Raw genomic sequence first — 18,231 nt, forward strand, 5'->3', positions numbered from 1 at the left:
GCTTGTTCGACGCCATCTGGTCTGTTGCTTGGATAGACTTGTGAGTGGGGCGGGGTGGGGGGATGCTGCGGCTGGAGAGCGAGTTTTAGGGTGGGCCTAGAGGGTCTTGGGGGTGGTCTGGGTTGCTCAGTGGACCACTGTGGGGTGAGGTAGGGTGGGAGGTGTCGTATAGAGGATGCTGGGAGGGGGGAAGGGGCGCCCTATAGAGGATGCTAGCTGGGTGGGTGGGGGCTGCAAGGCTGGGCGAATGGGGATTATGGTTTAATTTAAAAATCGATGCTCTTGACATTTATTTGCCTGTTAATGCATTTATATCCTCCGTATTAAGTGGTTTAAAATTGCTTGTTGCCTTCTGAAGACTTTTATTCTTTCTTTACTTACATGTGTGTGGGTTTTTTGCACTCCTAATTCATTCTCAGGGTGCACATGGTTCTGCTTCGGCACCTCACAAACAACCCTGTGAGGTAGGTTGCTCAGAGAGAGGGGGGCAAGAGCTGAACACCCATTTGGACACTTGCTCTCTTCCTTCCCTAATCTGGCGCTCTAACCCCTGAAAACCACACTAGTGAGTGGGCTGAGGTATTGAAAAGGTGGTTTAGGGATCTTTCCAGTTAAGAAATAGGCTGTGGCTGGGTAACTAAAATGGACGTGGAAGGAGAGAAGATGTCTGAGAGGACTGCGTGCACTATCTTGGTGGTTGACGCCAGAAGCCCACCATGAGCATGACTCCGTACAGTTTTTAGAAGGGTTGCATGAGGGGGCAAGAAAGGCATGGGGCAAAGTTGATATGTGTTGTCTTCAGAGAAGGGGTGATGTTTTTGGGGTGGGGTGGATTGTACGGTACGTGTGGTTGTCACGGGGAGTAGCCTTCAAGCACTAGAGCATTAGGAGAGCTCAGAAGGATGAGTCAACATGATGCTTCTTTCTGCAGTGCTATGAAGCATATAGCAGGAGGTTGGTGGTGGTGGGGGGCAGGCCTGTGGACAGGAACAGTCCCTAAATGGCTTTAGGGCATAGATTGTGGAGGGTGCTGTTGTAGTGGACTGGTTTGGGGATTTGGAGGACAGGAGGTGTGGGGCAAGGGGAAGCTCAGCTAGTGTGCTGTAGCGGTGAGAGTGTTTCACTAAGACATGGCAGGAACCAGGTTCAAATGTGCACTCAGTCCACTGTATTGGGTGGCCTTGGGCCAGTCACCACCTCTCAGCCTAAGCCTACCTCACAGGATTGTTGTGTGGGTGAAATGGGGAAGGAGGACCATGCATTGCACACCACCTTGAGCTCCTTGGAAGAAATGGTAGTATATAAACGTAATAAACACAAACACACCTACCTCACAAGGTTGTTTTGGGGCTTAAATTTGGGTGGGGTGGGAGGAGGGGAGCCATGTGTGCCACTTTGATCTGCTTGGAGGAAAGGTTGGGATATAAAGGGGAATAAATTACAGGGTTGCAGGTTTGTTTGATGCTCAAATGCAGCAGTTCGGAGAGAGAATGTTGCCCTTATCATTACATAAATGAAACCTTTTGAAGACTTACTTGAAATTCATCTTCCTCCTGGCCCGAGTTCTTGAATTTTACTGTTTATTTCTGGACTTGATGGGTGCATGGCAAGGGTGCTGTAAGGAAGCTTTTTAGGGCTTGCTTTGAAAGTATTTGCAGTGACAAGAATGCTGGATACCAAGGAAGCTTCCCCCTTCACAGGAGGAAGCTTCAGCTACTGCTAGAGAAGGCACTAAACAACTGAGAGTAGGAGATGGTGATGCAGGTTCATCTGGTAGTGCTCTGCCTCTGTACCATGGATCTCTCTAGAAATGCAACTGCGTCAGAAAAACCACTGAAGAGTCAAGCCTGGACCATTCCATTTTGAGGACTGTTAGATGGGCAGTTCCTGCTTTTTTATTTTATCAATGGAAGGAGCATCTCCCTTGCTGTGTTTTTTTAAAATAAAAAAACCAGAAATTTAATAAAAGATCCTGTCCCACCTACTCCCTTCTGTAGATATAAGCCCAGGTTTCTATCTTTTTTTTAAAACTGCTCATCCTTTTTGAGGAATAATAGTACACCATTTTTATTGTAGATATTTTGCATAAAGCAAAATATAAGAAGAGATTTGTTCTGCTGTATCAATTCCAGGTGAGAAGGAACTGGCTGATGTTTATATACATTGCCTTTACCCTGGCTGGGTGGTTTTCAATACCTAGGGATTTTTGCAGAGGTAGGGAAGCAAAGACCCCTGTTACCTAGCGATCGAGTTGGTTTCTTCCAGATCAACTGCTAATTTTATGGATCCTTCCTGTTCATGTGACTGTCGCATCACATCAGTGAGATTAGGAAGCAGTGATGTCTGCGTGCAGCCAGGCACGCTCCAGAGAGCAGCAGTTGAAAGAGGGCCAGGATTTTCCCTCAAGGATTTCAGAAACTGAAAAGCTACTTCCTCACAAATAATGCCATTGTTAGAAGGGAAATCAATCTGACTCTTATTTTTGGTAGGATCTAGGCTGCAGAACCGTGTGCTCATTGCAAGAATGAGACTCTGCAAATATGCTGCACCATAATAAATTGATCCAGTGCCCTGTTGGCAGAATATAAAGCATTATTTTATTCTATACTTTTTTATGTTGATAGCCTGTTTGAAAAATCTACTTTTTTTGGAGCTGTAGCTCTAAATTTAAGTGCACACAATGTCTACTTAAAACTGCAATCATAATGAAATATTGAGACATTGGAAATGAGACCATTAATATGCTGCAAGCCTGCATTATTGACTACAGCAGGAGAATAGATGGATCTTCGGTAGAGGTGATCCACAGATCAAGTATATACCGGTAGTCTTTCTGTGAAGGAGGTTGTAAGTCTCAATTGCTAATGTGAGCAGACAGCTAACTGGTATCTTGCTCCAGGCTCCCCACAAACAGTAAGGAGGGAAACATGCCTTAGACAAAAGGCTAAAAACAACAACACCAGACTTCCTGTCTTTGGTCAGTGGAGGTCAAATGCAAACTGTTTGTTCCAGGAACGCAGGAGGGAGATAAGAGCCAATTTTCTAACTGAAAATCTGGATCCTGGTTGTCAAGGGTACACTGCAATGGGTGCCATAGGTTTATACTGAGAAATGTATAGCATAATTAGAATTGTGCAACGGGTCTGACCAAGACCATTGGCATCTATGAGCTTTGGTATATCTAACTGCATAGGAGTATGGTGTGGGCGGACTTTTCTGCTGCACCAATACAGTCTCAAGGTCACAGCATCTGCAGCCAGGACGTGATGGTTGTAAAATGCTCGGGGGCTGTGAGTATGTGCCTACCGACGCTGCTCTGGGCTGTGGTTGCTGCTTAATGTACTCTTGGATGGGTTTGGGACTCTGCTGTTGGCCACAGAGCATCACTGCAGCAATTAGATGCCTGCAGTAGGATGGAATGTACTCACTTCTGTGACGGACTGTTGCTTCTGTCGTGATGTACTAGGTACACGTATGGAATGCCAAAATGGTAATGAAGCAATAGAAGAAACTCAATATATCAGATTAATACTCATTTTGTCAAACTCCTGTGACTGTCATACAGTTCTAGGCTGTTGCATTCATGGAAGCTGCGTAAACCGGAAGATCCAAGAACACCAAATAACGGTGGCAGAAATATTGATGCTTAGGCCAAGGTCGTTTTCACAGCAATGCTGCAAAATTGCTATTGCTAAGTTCCCCTTTTTACTGTACACCGTTGTGAAAATGCATTGGCAAATCTGCAATGGGTTGCAAAATTCCGTAGGGCTGTCTGCCAAGGAATCAAAGGGTGTTTCTGTACCGAGCAATTTAGAAATAATACGCATGAGAGGCTGCAGACCCGAGCTGTTCTGAAACAAAATGGCTTCTGTTCTTCCAGTTGCTGTTGCCAATATATTTATTGTTTGGCATGTAACATTTTAACAAAATCAGTGGAACACAGGATTTCTAAATAAAAGATCAATTGACTAAGATCTTTGCTTCTTTCCTTTGTTTGATTCATTTTAATATCTCCTTGCATGGGAAGCACTTGATTGGCAAAAGAGGTACCATTTCCAAAGTACGGCTCCACATGTATCACTAGTGCAGTGTTTCCCAAACTTGGGTCTCCAGCTGTTGTTGGACTACAACTCCCATCACCCCTGACCACTGCTCCTGCTAGCTAGGGATGATGGGAGATGTAGTCCAAAACCAGCTGGAGACCTAAGCTTGGGAAACACTGCACTAGTGGAGCTGAAAGTCTGGCAAGCAGTGTTGCTAGAAAGAATTGATGGTGGCTGGTGGCTGTAGCAGGGAAGGTTGTAAAACCCCCACCTTAACATGTTACTGGCATCATCTGCATTTTTGAAAAGTCATCCAGTATCCATCTTTATACAAATGAGAGATAATATATGACTAAGGTGATCCTGCTCAAGGTTGAAGTGGTGAAATATACAAATGTGATACTGGTTTCGTATTGCAAAGCCACTATAACTCAGTGGGAGAAATTAATACCGGAACCTCAGGATGGTAAGAGAATGTATTTATTCTCTCCTCTGCCTTTTTTTATTTTATGAGTATTTTCCTACTTGCCGTTGGCAGAAGCCTAGGTTAAAATGACCAGGGGAAGCAACTTGTTCTGCTTGCAACAAACCATATAATCATGGTTATATAAACCTGTAGCTTAGACTCAATACAGATGGAGCCAACAGGATATAAAGCAAACTTGCAGAGTCATCCTGCTAAATGCAAACGAAGGGGCTCAGGAACACAAATGTAGATGGTCATGCTTATGTAACTGTCTTCAAATATGAAGCTGTGCTCTCTTGATTCATACATAACCTTGGCTATCATCTGCTTTCTGGTCTGGGCAGGAGCACTGTACAAATAGCTGTCCTTGTTTGTCTAGCATTCTGCTATGCCCTCCAGGGCAAACGTTTCTCCACTTAAAGCTCTTGGGTTATGCACAGGCTGCTGAAGCAAAAAAAGTAGATCGAAAGCTGAAACACCTTGATAGGCAACTGATATAATCACCTCTGTGTGTATTGCTATTGCCATTTTGGCATACAAGCAGTATATACATAAAAATATATACTGTATGTTGCATTGTTGAAGTTAAAACAAAAAGAGCCATTTCACAATCTTCAGAACTATCAATGAGCTGCTGTAATAAGGCATTTTTCTGTTGCTACTCTTCATCTTCAGGGATGTGTTTGACAATGTTTTCCTAATATCTGCTCAGTAGGGTAAAACTGGACTGTGGTCCTTCTGAAGATGGCTCCAAAAATCTATTGTTTCAATCTGAATTCTGGTAACCCCTCTAAGTAACTTTTTTTTTTTGCTACCAGTGTAGGAACTAGTCTTTCAGACTAGCTGCAGCAAGCTTAGCCGAGCAGAAGTTAACCAGCCTCCTGAAATCCTCTTTCAGTATTTCTAGGTAGAGAAACGGTAGATAGGTCAGCCAGCAGAATGAATCGCAGTTGCTCACCGCCACCGGATTGTGGCGGCACATCAGTTAGTGTCAAAGTTTTCAGGTAAGCAAATTTCTTGAAAGGCTTCTGATGAACATTTAAATACTGGCAGCCTTCTCTGTGAGTTGGTAAAGCCAATGTAACCAGAGGTAAGATATATAGTGGTAAAAATAACAGTAAAGCTAAACTTCATTTGTAAATGCAGTTCAACAATGGGTAAGGCAAACTCCAGAACCTCCATGAAACCCATTTAAGAGAGCTTTTCTCCAATGAGATTATCCCAAGCAGATGCAAGTTATTTGTGTGTGCTTACTGAAATTTGGTTAAGCAAGCATGTTCTATCTGGATATGAAAACATTTTTTATTAAACCTTTTCACTGTTCTCCACATTGAAGGCTTGTTTACATTTTCAGAAGCACCCAAAGTTGTTGTTTGGGTTAGTGATCCCAGACGACCAGCCCTCTTACTGAATACTGGAATGTTTTGGAATTGCCATTCATCCTTGCTTGCCTCAAGTTATTGTGTGATGGAATCTTCAACTCTTGGATGAAACTACAGAAAACAGCTATGCTCTCATGTATCCTGGCTTTTGCTATGGCAAGGATTCAGCTACTTTACATAGAAGCATAGCAAAATGAATCTCACTCCTGAGAAAACTGTGTGTTCTGGTTAACCCTGACTTGGAGGCTCCCTTCAGTCTTAAAAGATGTGGCATCCCTCCAGGTTTTCAGTCCACAAGACTATTTTGCCTTGTGATTGTATGTACAGTATTGTTACTTTCTGGGGTTCCCCACTTGGCTGTCCTGTGTAATATGGTCTCCTTACAGGAGCTTCACAAGTAGTGAAGCTGTTTGCTATCTCCAAGCATACTTTGGGGGTATGTGGTCTCTCAGAAGTAACTTAGCAGTCAGCAATTTCAAGATCTTATTCTGGGATGCTTGGTTTAATCCAAGAACAAAACATAGCTACTGGCAAATTAAGGAGTGGACAGTCTCTCAGAGATATGTACAGTCATACATTGGATCTTGACTGCCTTGCGACTCAAACATTTTGGCTCCCGAATGCCGCAAACCTGGAAGTGAGTGTTCCTGTTTGCAAACTTTTTTTGGAAGCCAAATGTCTGAATGCGACTTCTGGGTCTTCCAATTGAGTGCAGGAAGCTCCTGCAGCCAATCGGAAGCCACACCTTGGTTGTCGAACATTTTCGTAAATCAAACAGCCTTCCAGAACGGATTCCGTTTGACAACCAAGGTACGACTGTATACTAAATTGGAAGTTTACATTAAATTCATTGTTCTTGCCCTGGAATGAGGAAACAAGCTTCCTAATTACACAGTAAATCCCATTTTGAAACTCAAGTTGCCTGGCCCAATGCAAACCATGTAATATGCATTGCTCACCAGAAATAATTCCTGTAATGAGTGTGTTGTAGCTCTGCATTTTATCCAGAGCAGACCCATTGGAAGTAATAAACCCAGGTTACTTAAACTTAGTTTGATATAACACATTAGTTCTTACAGTTGAGTGAAGGGATTGGATCTGCAAAGTTAGGGTCTGAATAAATATAATGGAAGTGATAGGAGCTCATTTTCCCTGCATGGTAAGCCAAGCTTTCTCCTATCTTTGTAATAAAGGAATACTAGTAGTGTGAATGCTGATTAGTCATCAGTCATCCTCCTGTGTTTTAGGTGGCTATCTTTTTAAAGCAACACATGTAGGGCTTAAAAAATATCAATATGAGCAGCTGCTAAGCTGACTCTGGAATTAATGGAAGTAAAGGGGGTTCATGTCACAGGAGCCATCAAAGCATTGCTGTGTACAGCCAGCCTCTGGTCCAAACTTGAAGCTCAAGTTCCTGAACTCAACCCTTGAGCAGAAATTAATAGAACAAAATGCTTGTGGCATACTCCATTTGCCCCACTGCCTTTCCCCTTGGGAAACCCAATCTTTAGTGGTGAATTGAAACAATCGGCAATTGGGGTTTCTGCAGATTGCTATTTGTTCCACTGTATTGCTAAAGAGCAATTTTTCTGGGAGAAACTGGTGGGGCAAGGCAAAACCACTCAGACCCATGTATGGAAAGTGTGGGACAAGTGGAAGACCACTCAGACCTCCAAGCATAGGACGAGTAGAAGTGTGCACAAGCCAAGAGTTTGTACGTAGACCAGTATCTGGAAATCCTCTTTGAGTAAGTAGCGGGCCTCTTCCTCCTTTTGTTGCAACACTGTGCAATGGATTTGAGTCACATGTCACAGTGTACATCATTGTAAACCAAGGTTGCTGGGAAGGAGAGGGGGCAATATGAAGTCCATCCTTGTTAGAAAAGTCCTGAAGTTAAATCTTCGTGGCTTGTCTAAATGATCTAACCATTGAAGAATAAAGAATGTTGGGGGGGGAGCAGGAATAATGAATATCCTTGGGTTAACCCACATGGGAGTGTGATGGCCCCTTAAAGAATCTTGGAAATGGTAGTCTAGGGAGGGGGCTGATTATTACTGGCATCCACTACCGTAGACTTCTAGTTCTGGGGAGTGAGATGACTTAAACCAATTAAAATCTATTGAGCCAATGTGATCTTTAGTTACCTCTGTCCAAGCCAGCATGCTTACTCCTTTCTGATGCTTCCAGGCTCGAGATAAGTGAAGGGTCTCCTCCAAAAATCTCTCCAGAGCCGACAGCTACCCCCGAGGCAGAACCACCTACCCCCGAGGCAGAACCACCTACCCCAGAGCCAGAAAAAGAAGCTCCGCCTCCTCCTCCACCACCACCACCACCTCCGAAACGCATGGCGGAATTTCATGTTGGGATCAATGGGTAAGGATTTTTCAAAATGAGTATTTGCTTGCTGGTTTGTTTGTTGTAACACAGTATAATACAGTGGGCAGCTAGCTCAGTGAAGAAACTGGCAGGAGTTCCTTACCAGGGATTGTTAGGAAAGGGATTGAAGATAAAACTGCCAACATCCTAGTGCTTTTACAATAATCTGTGATGAGGCTGCATTTGGAACACTATACTGTGTACAGTTCTGGTTGCTGTACCTCAAAAAGGATGTTGTAGAGATGGAAAAGGGCCACCAAAATAATACAGCCTGCAACAACTCCCCTGTGAGGAAAGATTACAAAATCTGGAGGGTTTTTTTCAGTTTAGGAAAAAGGCATGTAAGCAGAAGGACATGATGGAAATTATAAAATTATGCCTGGTATGGGGAAAGTGGGTAGAGAAGTTTTTTTAACCCTCATAACAACCAAACCCACGAACATTTAATGAGCCTGAATGTTTGATTATTCAGGACAGACCAAAGGACGTCCTTCACACAGTACAATGTGTGTCACTGCATACTTATAAATTATGAAGCTTGCTGCCACAAAAATGTAATAATGGCCACCAATTTCAATGGGAGTTTAGACTTAATTCATGGGATAGAAAGCTATCGGTGGCTCACAGTCACTCAGGAATGTATAGAGCATGCATGCATGCTACAACAGACCCAATGTTCTCCTGTGCCGAATCTTGCAGAGAAATAGAGCTATTGATGAGCAACATTTTCCAGCAAACTTGTCTACTTTTACTGATCATCCCCATTGGAGAGCTTTCTGATAAGGTTCTAAGCAACCCTCTAGAACAGTTTCTAGATTGGTTAACCAAAAGGTGGTTTCTTGTACAAGAAAGCAAAATGCAGAGCAGGAATATCTTGTCTCTGAATGCTCATTTCAGTGGTAGCCAACATGGTGCCCTCTTGATATTGTGGAGTACAACTCTCATCAGCTGATTATTGCCAATAATTGGGGATGATGGGAGTTGCAAATCACAATATCTGGAAGGTACCAGGTTGGCTACTCCTAAGCACCCATGGTCTCAGTGGAAAAAGGCTTTTTAATGTTGTGGAAGCCTTCATTGCTGCCTAGAAGAAGGCCTATTCTAGTAGCATATTCTGCTTGCTTTAGTTATGTAGAAAGGGCTGAGGGGCATTGGCAACTCTAATGGATTGGCTTTTGTCCTTTTGCAGATTCGGGCGTATCGGGCGCTTGGTCCTCCGAGCCTGTGTGGAGAAGGGGGTCAAAGTTGTGGCTATCAATGATCCTTTCATTGACGTCAAATACATGGTAATGGCTTAATGGTGTCCGACTGAACTCCAAACGTACAGTGGCCCTTAGTCTCTTTCCTTGGTAGACTGAAAAGGAAGGTTTTAGGGAGCGGTGGTAGTGGTGAATGGTCAAGATTACGCTGGTTGGTCCTTGGCATCCTAGCACCATCTCCAAGTGAAACATACGCAGACACATTTACACCCCATTTGCGTGTTAGTTTAAATAAGCAAATCCCAGTGCACATAGAGGTGAAGTGTGTGAAAATGCAATCAGAAAATTTGAAATGTACAGATTTCTGCACTTACTGTAAGGCCCTGTACAAGCATGATATTAACATATGGATACCTAGGGGTTAGTGGGTTGGGGTGATCTACCACTCTCATGCTTTCTGCATAAGCTTTTATTTCTAGCCAAGAAAGCAAAAATAAGTAAATAAATGACAGTGCCCTCTGTCTGGCACAATATGGTTGCGGTTGACACTTTTCTTCCACCTTAGGTCTACATGTTCAAGTATGATTCTACACATGGGCGCTTCAAGGGAGAAGTGAAGGATGAGGACGGCAAGCTAGTAGTGAATGGCTCAAAAATCTCTGTATTCCAGAGGTAAGTGGGGATAAAAGTCAGGGTCTTGACTAGAGGCGTACCCACTCTTGGCAATAATCAGCAGGCTCCTGAGATTTTTGTCCAAGGTTTGTGTAACTGATGACTGGCCCAAAGACTGCACCAAACATGTGACAGATGCATTTTAAAGGATTATGCATATACCTGTGCGCCATCCCTATCCCCCACATCTCTTTCTCACGGGGACATTGATAAAATGCATATCATCCTGCAGCAGGCTGTGATAGAGTCGAATGCAGAGAGCCAGTGTGCTGTAACAGATGGACTGGAGACAACCAGATTCAAACCAACCTTGTGGCTACATGACACTGGACTAGTCACTATTTTTGAAGCCTAACCCACCCCACGAGGTTGTTAGAAGAACTTGGGGGTGGGAAACCACATACAATGCCTTGACCTCTTTGGAGAAGGCCAGGATAAAATGTTACGAATATCCTGTTTTGCTTCCCACCTCCCTCAGGTCCTCCTAGGTACATAAGATGTAAACCTGTTTGGGACTGACATTGCCATTGTTGTTGTTTAGTCGTTTAGTCGTGTCCGACTCTTCGTGACCCCATGGACCATAGCACGCCAGGCACTCCTGTCTTGCACTGCCTCCCGCAGTTTGGTCAAACTCATGTTCGTAGCTTCGAGAACACTGTCCAACCATCTCGTCCTCTGTCGTCCCCTTCTCCTAGTGCCCTCAATCTTTCCCAACATCAGGGTCTTTTCCAAGGATTCTTCTCTTCTCATGAGGTGGCCAAAGTATTGGAGCCTCAGCTTCACGATCTGTCCTTCCAGGGAGCACTCAGGGCTGATTTCCTTAAGAATGGATAGGTTTGATCTTCTTGCAGTCCATGGGACTCTCAAGAGTCTCCTCCAGCACCATAATTCAAAAGCATCAATTCTTCGGCGATCAGCCTTCTTTATGGTCCAACTCTCACTTCCATACATCACTACTGGGAAAACCATAGCTTTAACTATACGGACCTTTGTCGGCAAGGTGATGTCTCTGCTTTTTAAGATGCTGTCTAGGTTTGTCATTGCTTTTCTCCCAAGAAGCAGGCGTCTTTTAATTTCGTGACTGCTGTCACCATCTGCAGTGATCAAGGAGCCCAAGAAAGTAAAATCTCTCACTGCCTCCATTTCTTCCCCTTCTATTTGCCAGGAGGTGATGGGACCAGTGGCCATGATCTTGGTTTTTTTGATGTTGAGCTTCAGACCATATTTTGCGCTCTCCTCTTTCACCCTCATTAAAAGGTTCTTTAATTCCTCCTCGCTTTCTGCCATCAAGGTTGTGTCATCTGCATATCTGAGGTTGTTGATATTTCTTCCAGCAATCTTAATTCCGGCTTGGGATTCATCTAGTCCAGCCTTTCGCATGATGAATTCTGCATATAAGTTAAATAAGCAGGGAGACAATATACAACCTTGTCGTACTCCTTTCCCAATTTTGAACCAATCAGTTGTTCCATATCCAGTTCTAACTGTAGCTTCTTGTCCCACATAGAGATTTCTCAGGAGACAGATGAGGTGATCAGGCACTCCCATTTCTTTAAGAACTTGCCATAGTTTGCTGTGGTCGACACAGTCAAAGGCTTTTGCATAGTCAATGAAGCAGAAGTAGACGTTTTTCTGGAACTCTCTAGCTTTCTCCATAATCCAGCGCATGTTTGCTATTTGGTCTCTGGTTCCTCTGCCCCTTCGAAATCCAGCTTGCACTTCTGGGAGTTCTCGGTCCACATACTGCCTAAGCCTGCCTTGTAGAATTTTAAGCATAACCTTGCTAGCGTGTGAAATGAGCTCAATTGTGTGGTAGTTGGAGCATTCTTTGGCACTGCCCTTCTTTGGAATCGGGATGTAGACATTGCCATTAGCCCGTTGATTGTACCAGGGATTGTAAAAAGCAACACTCTACCATTTAGTCCTCCCTGGAATATTTAAAAGCATCAATTCATTACACTTTACAGTGACGTTATAAATGGACTCTAAAAGCATTTTGTCAGTGCAGACAGTATCAGTTTATTCATACTTCAATTTTACTAAGCTCTTGATGAATAGTTTTAAAGATGGTTAATCAGCAGCCCAGTCCCACAGGTACATGACTGCTAACCTGCCTGTGTCCTCTGGCAGCTAATACATTTGTGAGAGATTTCTTCGCACCTCCACATACTAAAACAGCTACAGACAAAAGGCCTTACAAACTTGTATTTTTGCAGCATGAAACCAACTGAAATCCCATGGGGCGAGGCAGGAGCTTTGTATGTCGTAGAATCCACTGGAGTCTTCCTCTCTGTCGAGAAAGCTTCGGTAAGTACCTGTGTAGCTTGCTTGGAATAGGGAAGCAATTCTTGGGCCTTTCCGTGACGCTATGCTGGACTCCCTCCACGGATGCTTGCTTTCTAAATACACAGGGGCAGATCTCTGTGCTGGAACATGCTACCCTTTGTGTGCTGTGTTTCCATCCTACTTACAATGCTTTCTGCATAGCCTGAGTTTGATCTTCAGTGACTGACCAAAAAAACCCAAACCCTGCTGCCTTCCACAGGCTCATCTCACTGGCGGAGCCAAGCGAGTAGTGGTGAGTGCGCCGTCTCCTGATGCGCCAATGTTTGTTATGGGAGTCAACCATGAGAAGTACGATCCCTCCAGCATGAAGATTGTGAGGTAAGGCTCCTCTCCACCCCAGCGTTTCGTCTTCTGAGAAGTAGTTTGCTGCATGGCCACTCTGGAGATGGGTCTCTGTGGATCCTTTCAATCGAAAGAACAATCATGTAGGCAGGGGGCTCAGGTCGTCCCTGGGGGTAGAGGAGTTTGGGTTGGCAGGGTGGTGACAAAGCCTTGCTTTCTCTCTTTTTCTGAAGAATAGCTGAGCTTGTGTTGCAAAGCAAGGTGCTAATGGGGGAGGCATAGTAATTCATAGCATATCCTCTGATGGTTGTGGGAGCTTCTAGCCTACCTGGAAAGCTGATGATTTACACAAACTTGTTCAAGATACCCAGATTAAGAGAAAAGCCTGGAAAATAGGACTACAATTAAACTTGAGGCATGAACTTTACCTAGCTTTGGAGACAACCCACAAGTCTTTGCTTGCAATGCAGGCTTCTGGGTGTGTTACACACAAAAAGGTGGTGCTTTTTCCCTTGGCTGGTTGTCAAGTCAGCTTAATGTGTCCCCCTTGCTTTTCAGCAATGCTTCCTGCACCACCAACTGCCTGGCACCTTTGGCCAAGGTCATTCACGACAACTTTGGCATTACAGAGGCCCTTATGGTAAGCAACACAGGATTGCCTTTGGGATCGAAGAGCAGGACTTCTGACAAAACCTTTTATCACTCTAGTGTCTTCCTATAGACAGTGCGGTCTAGAAGAAAATGAAGTTCCTATGTAGTGCACAACTCCTGTAGCTTTCAGTTACCGACGATAAAAAAGCATTTATCCAAATTGGTGGCTGTTTGAGGATTCAAAACAATATTCTAACAGTGCCATCCAGTCCTTAGAGGCCAGGCTTCCAGATAAAATGATTGGGAAGTTGAATCCTGTCTGCAACTGTTGGGTTTGTATTGATTATTTGTGGCTTATAGAAGTGTTGACACTCTTGTGAATCACTTTTGCTTTCACCAACCGCCTGCTGATAGGCAAAAAGGGCATTTTTACTACTTGAGCATGCAGCTTAGTCTTTAGGTTTCTGAATCCTGTCACCAGTCAAGATTAGAGTTGCTCTCCCATAAAGTTAACAAATGTCCATCTCATGTGAGTCAATTCCGTGTTTTTACATGTAAAGCAAAAGTTTAGATTCCTAAGAAAACCTCAGATATTGCTTGTTAGACCAGAATCTACTCTAAAATGTCTTGCATGTCTCTTTAACTGGCTTCTTCTGTTTGCAGACCACAGTTCATGCTTATACTGCCACTCAGAAGACTGTGGATGGTCCCTCAGCCAAGGCTTGGCGTGATGGCAGGGGTGCCCACCAAAATATCATTCCAGCTTCTACTGGTGCTGCAAAAGCTGTGGGCAAGGTCATTCCAGAGCTTAATGGGTATGGAATATATCTTATTCTCAGAGAGGCCTCTGTAGAAACTAGTTCCTGTGTCTTTGTAGTTATTGCAGCTGTTCGTTGACTACAAAACAGGTTAAGCAGTATTGGCAAGGTATGTTAATTGTGCTCATGCAGAAGATGGAAACATGACATTGCCCAGCATTATTTTCTTAGGGTAGTTGCTTGAGGTCTCTCAACATTTCTTTCCCATACATTCTGCCCAGGCTTTCTGATGAGAGCCCATACATGAGATTGCCATGAAATGGATTAGCAGTCTTTAGCAGAACAACTGTGGCACTTTTTTCATGACTTACAACAACAACAATAATTTTAATTATTATTTATACCCTGCCCATCTGGCTGGCTTTCCCCAGCCAATCTGGGCAGCTCCCAACAGAATATTAAAAACACAATAAAAGATCAAACATTAAAAACTTCCCTAAACAGGGCTGCTTTCAGATGTCTTCTAAAAGTCAGATAGTTGTTTATTTCCTTAACATCTGATGGGAGGGCATTCCACAGGGCAGGCGCCACTGCTGAGAAGGCCCTCTGCCATGTTTTCCCAAGAGCAGTGCTTTAGAGTCCAGGTGGTGCTAAGAATTTAATGTGAAGACCCACTCTCCTAAAGTGTATATAATTTTGGCTCCTATTTAGTAGTAATCCTGCAGGATAATCCCCCCCCCGGTTAATTACTAACCTCCTCTTTTAACAGGAAGCTCACTGGCATGGCGTTCCGTGTGCCAGTATGTGATGTCTCAGTTGTTGACCTGACCTGCCGCCTTTCCAAGCCAGCCTCCTATGCTCAGATCAAAGAAGCTGTCAAGAAGGCAGCTAAAGGGCCAATGGCAGGAATCCTGGGATATACAGAAGATGAGGTGAGTATGGATAGTTTTCTCAGTTGAACAAGCTGTGGAGGGAGAGAAATCCCAAGGCACACCAGTGAGCCATTTACAGGCAATACAGTTCATCAGAACAATAATAATGCCTGCTTTGATTTACACTGCTGGGGGATGCGGTCATAGTCTACATTCTAAAAGTTTGTTTTTAGCAAAAAGCTGTTTTATTCTACACCAGGTGTGGCATTTAAAGCTGTAGTATATTTTTTACTGTGGAATCCAACATCCACATTTTTAATCACTTAGCCAAAAGTCGCTGCCATTCATTCACTAGTAAAATAAAATGTGGGATGCTCTGTTCAAAGTATAAGTAAAGCATAACCTGAGGGATTGGGCAAACAGTCTTTACCTGCTGGAGCATCTGACCAACATCTCACAATGCTGGAATCCCAGGGTACCAGGTTGACATCTGTGATGAACCAGTCTTTTTTGTTGTCTTTTGTATATAATTTAATTTTCACACTTCTTTTGCAGGTTGTTTCTACTGATTTCATTGGTGATAATCGTTCCTCTATCTTTGATGCTGGAGCAGGGATCTCCCTCAATGATCACTTTGTGAAGCTCATCTCCTGGTAAGAATGACCAGGTGTTTTTCCACACTGGAGCATAGTTGGCGTGTCGCCTCATAATCCCTTCTCAGAAAGAGAATTTGCCACCCTGACTTGGCCTTGCTCAGGTAGCAATGCTGCTTCCTTCGAAAGCTAGCAAGGAACACCCAATTTTGACCAAGCAGGGATGGCTTGAGGCAATTGGAACATTCTGGTTTTGTCATCTGCTGTGAACAACTTACCAACTAGGCTCAATATTTGTATAACCAGAGTTATATTGTGTCTATGTAAGAGGGGGAGTTGTATATGTTGTAGGCATTAGGGCTGGTTTTCAACATCGGAATATACTGATATACCACAATGTCTGAAATAAGGATAGAGCTATGTAGAGGCATTGGCTGACTTCAAAGTTTTGCCCACAATGTGATTTTTGCAAAGCAAACCCACCCACCCACATCTCATGATTCGTGACATATTACCAGATCAAAAACTATGAAACCAGTATCATGATATGGACTTCAAACCGGTTTGGGACACTATATTGCCCAGCCCTAGTAGGCGTGTCAGAGGCACCTGGGAACTGTGGGTTTATGTGATTGAGTCATTTGGGCTATGAGCATTACTTAGACACAGTTTTCTTTCCATTCTGTAGGTATGATAACGAATATGGCTACAGCTGCCGTGTAGTAGATCTCCTGAAGCACATGTACAGCAAGGAGGAAAAATGAGCACTGCCCACACTCTTCATTCCAGGCTATCCGACAGAGTGGCCTCTCACCCCTTTAGTCAATAGGTTTGATCTCCTGGCCAGTTCTTCGCTTCGACCACAGAACCCTGAACACTGCACCTTTTTGTCACTGTGTAAAGCTTTGTGTGTATGTGTGTACATGTGAGTGTGAATCCTGTTTTCCACAGCAGCTTGTATGAGCTTTAAAAACGTAGTGAAGACAAATGCACCGAATTCCCTCTGGAGAAAGTCTAGCTTTTGGGGTTACACATTGGTTTGTGTGGCTGTAGTGTCCTTGAGATCTCGTAAGCATTGAAATAAAACCACTGAAGTTATGTGAACCTGGAAATGTTTTCATGGGCTTTTATTTTAGCTCCCTGTGGGTCTGCTGAAATGTGCATTTTGACCACAGCTGTGTATCAACTGGACATCTTTTGAGCATTCCTAAATGTGTCTATCAAAGGAGCATTCTAATTAAAATGCTCATTTTTGCGAAGATCAGAATCCTGGTTTGCCATTAATCTGGAGCTATGTGCAGGACTTGTGTAAAATCTGTCTCCGCTATAGTTTGCTGAGAAACTTAGGGAACTTAGCTGCCTTTTATATCGAGCTATTATATTAGGCCCTCTAGCTCAAACATGGGCAAACTTAAAGCTTGTAGGATCTACTTGGTCTCTCTTCAAATCCTGAAGTCCACCAGTCAGAGCCGAGTGCAAAATAGTGGCTGGATGGTTGGAGGACAGCCCAAGTGCAAATGATGGTGACGGCAGAACCAGTGACTGCTGGAAAGAGCTGTGAGATGATCTAAATATGTATACACACAAATCCATCTGAATTGCTACCAATTGGGAGGAATAAAATGTTTCTATTACTGTGGTTGAACAGGAGATGATTTGCAAATCCAGCAATCTTTTAAGCAGGGCCAGGTCTACCTGCTGCCTGCCTCTGCTGTAGCCTGTTTAGTGGCAGTGGCTCTCTGGTGATGGTGCAAACTGATCGTGGGACCTTTCGGCATGCAAGCACAAGCTCTGCCACTGAGCTTTTTAACCTTTTGCACTACCACCACGAGAATGTAAAAAGTACTGCTGTTCAGAGTATCTGCCTGGTAGAAAGTCCAGATACCTCCCTCAAGGAGGCTGTCGAACTCCTAACTTTGGCTTTTCTATAAACCTCTGTAGTCCTAACCTACAATCTTTTCTTAGCATAAGAATCACAAGCCTTTCAGAATGCTATAACACTTTTGATGGTTCATTCCATTTAGCAATACACCCATCAATCCTTACAACCCCACAATGTAGATATTGCAGGAGAGCAGCTAAGACCAAAAGAGTGCACCTAGGCTAGCCTTAGTGAGGTGGAATTTGAACCTAGCTCATAGCTGCACCAGATTTCAAAGTATGTCAAGTTTATTTGAAAGGCTGCATGGCTTATGGAGGTAATCACTCCTTGGCTCTACATAAGGTGGAGTCCATGCTTCCATATTGTAAAAACTGCTGCCATTGTTTCTGCAGGGGGGGGGGAGTCTTTGGTGTGGGGCCTACCGATAGCATTGAGTTGTCTCCCCCCCCCCCAACATCTAAAGAGCCAAGATGGATTCACAATATAACACACAGCAGCAAAAAAGGGGAAGAGTGACCAGGGACAGTTGCCACTTCAGACAGCTCACTCAGGGACAATTTCAGCATGTCCTGGGCGCATAGATTGCCTGCAACAGATGACGAGATTTGGGTGCTTCTGACCAAGCAACAGATGCATGAACATCCACAAGATGCAGAGCTGTGGAACAGGAATAGCCAGCAATATGATCCTCCAGATGTTGGACTCTAGTCCAACAACATCCAGAGGGCACACTGACCAGCCTCGAAGTGGGGGAGCAGGCAAGTGCAGA

General features: G+C 43.9%; 1 protein-coding gene across 3 annotated transcripts; it reads left to right on the forward strand.

Annotated features, from left to right (window-relative positions):
* Positions 1 to 16,692, forward strand: GAPDHS (glyceraldehyde-3-phosphate dehydrogenase, spermatogenic). Of its 3 annotated transcripts, none has more exons than XM_035120162.3 (11): positions 1 to 40; positions 8,079 to 8,264; positions 9,457 to 9,553; positions 10,032 to 10,138; positions 12,355 to 12,445; positions 12,684 to 12,802; positions 13,325 to 13,406; positions 14,021 to 14,172; positions 14,885 to 15,047; positions 15,543 to 15,640; positions 16,269 to 16,692. In XM_035120162.3, exons 2-11 carry the CDS (start codon positions 8,236 to 8,238, stop codon positions 16,342 to 16,344), a joined length of 1,014 nt encoding a protein of 337 aa, XP_034976053.1. In that variant the 5' UTR covers positions 1 to 40; positions 8,079 to 8,235; the 3' UTR covers positions 16,345 to 16,692. The 3 variants fall into 3 exon arrangements, with proteins under 3 accessions (XP_034976053.1, XP_034976054.1, XP_088528649.1); XM_035120163.3 differs by lacking the exon at positions 1 to 40 and adding an exon at positions 4,209 to 5,513; XM_088672523.1 differs by lacking the exon at positions 1 to 40 and adding an exon at positions 4,390 to 7,638.
* The last annotated feature ends 1,539 nt before the right edge of the window (positions 16,693 to 18,231 follow it).

Source organism: Zootoca vivipara, chromosome 6 (assembly GCF_965207765.1).
Source record: "Zootoca vivipara chromosome 6, rZooViv2.hap1.1, whole genome shotgun sequence".
NCBI classification, from domain to species: Eukaryota; Metazoa; Chordata; class Lepidosauria; order Squamata; family Lacertidae; genus Zootoca; species Zootoca vivipara.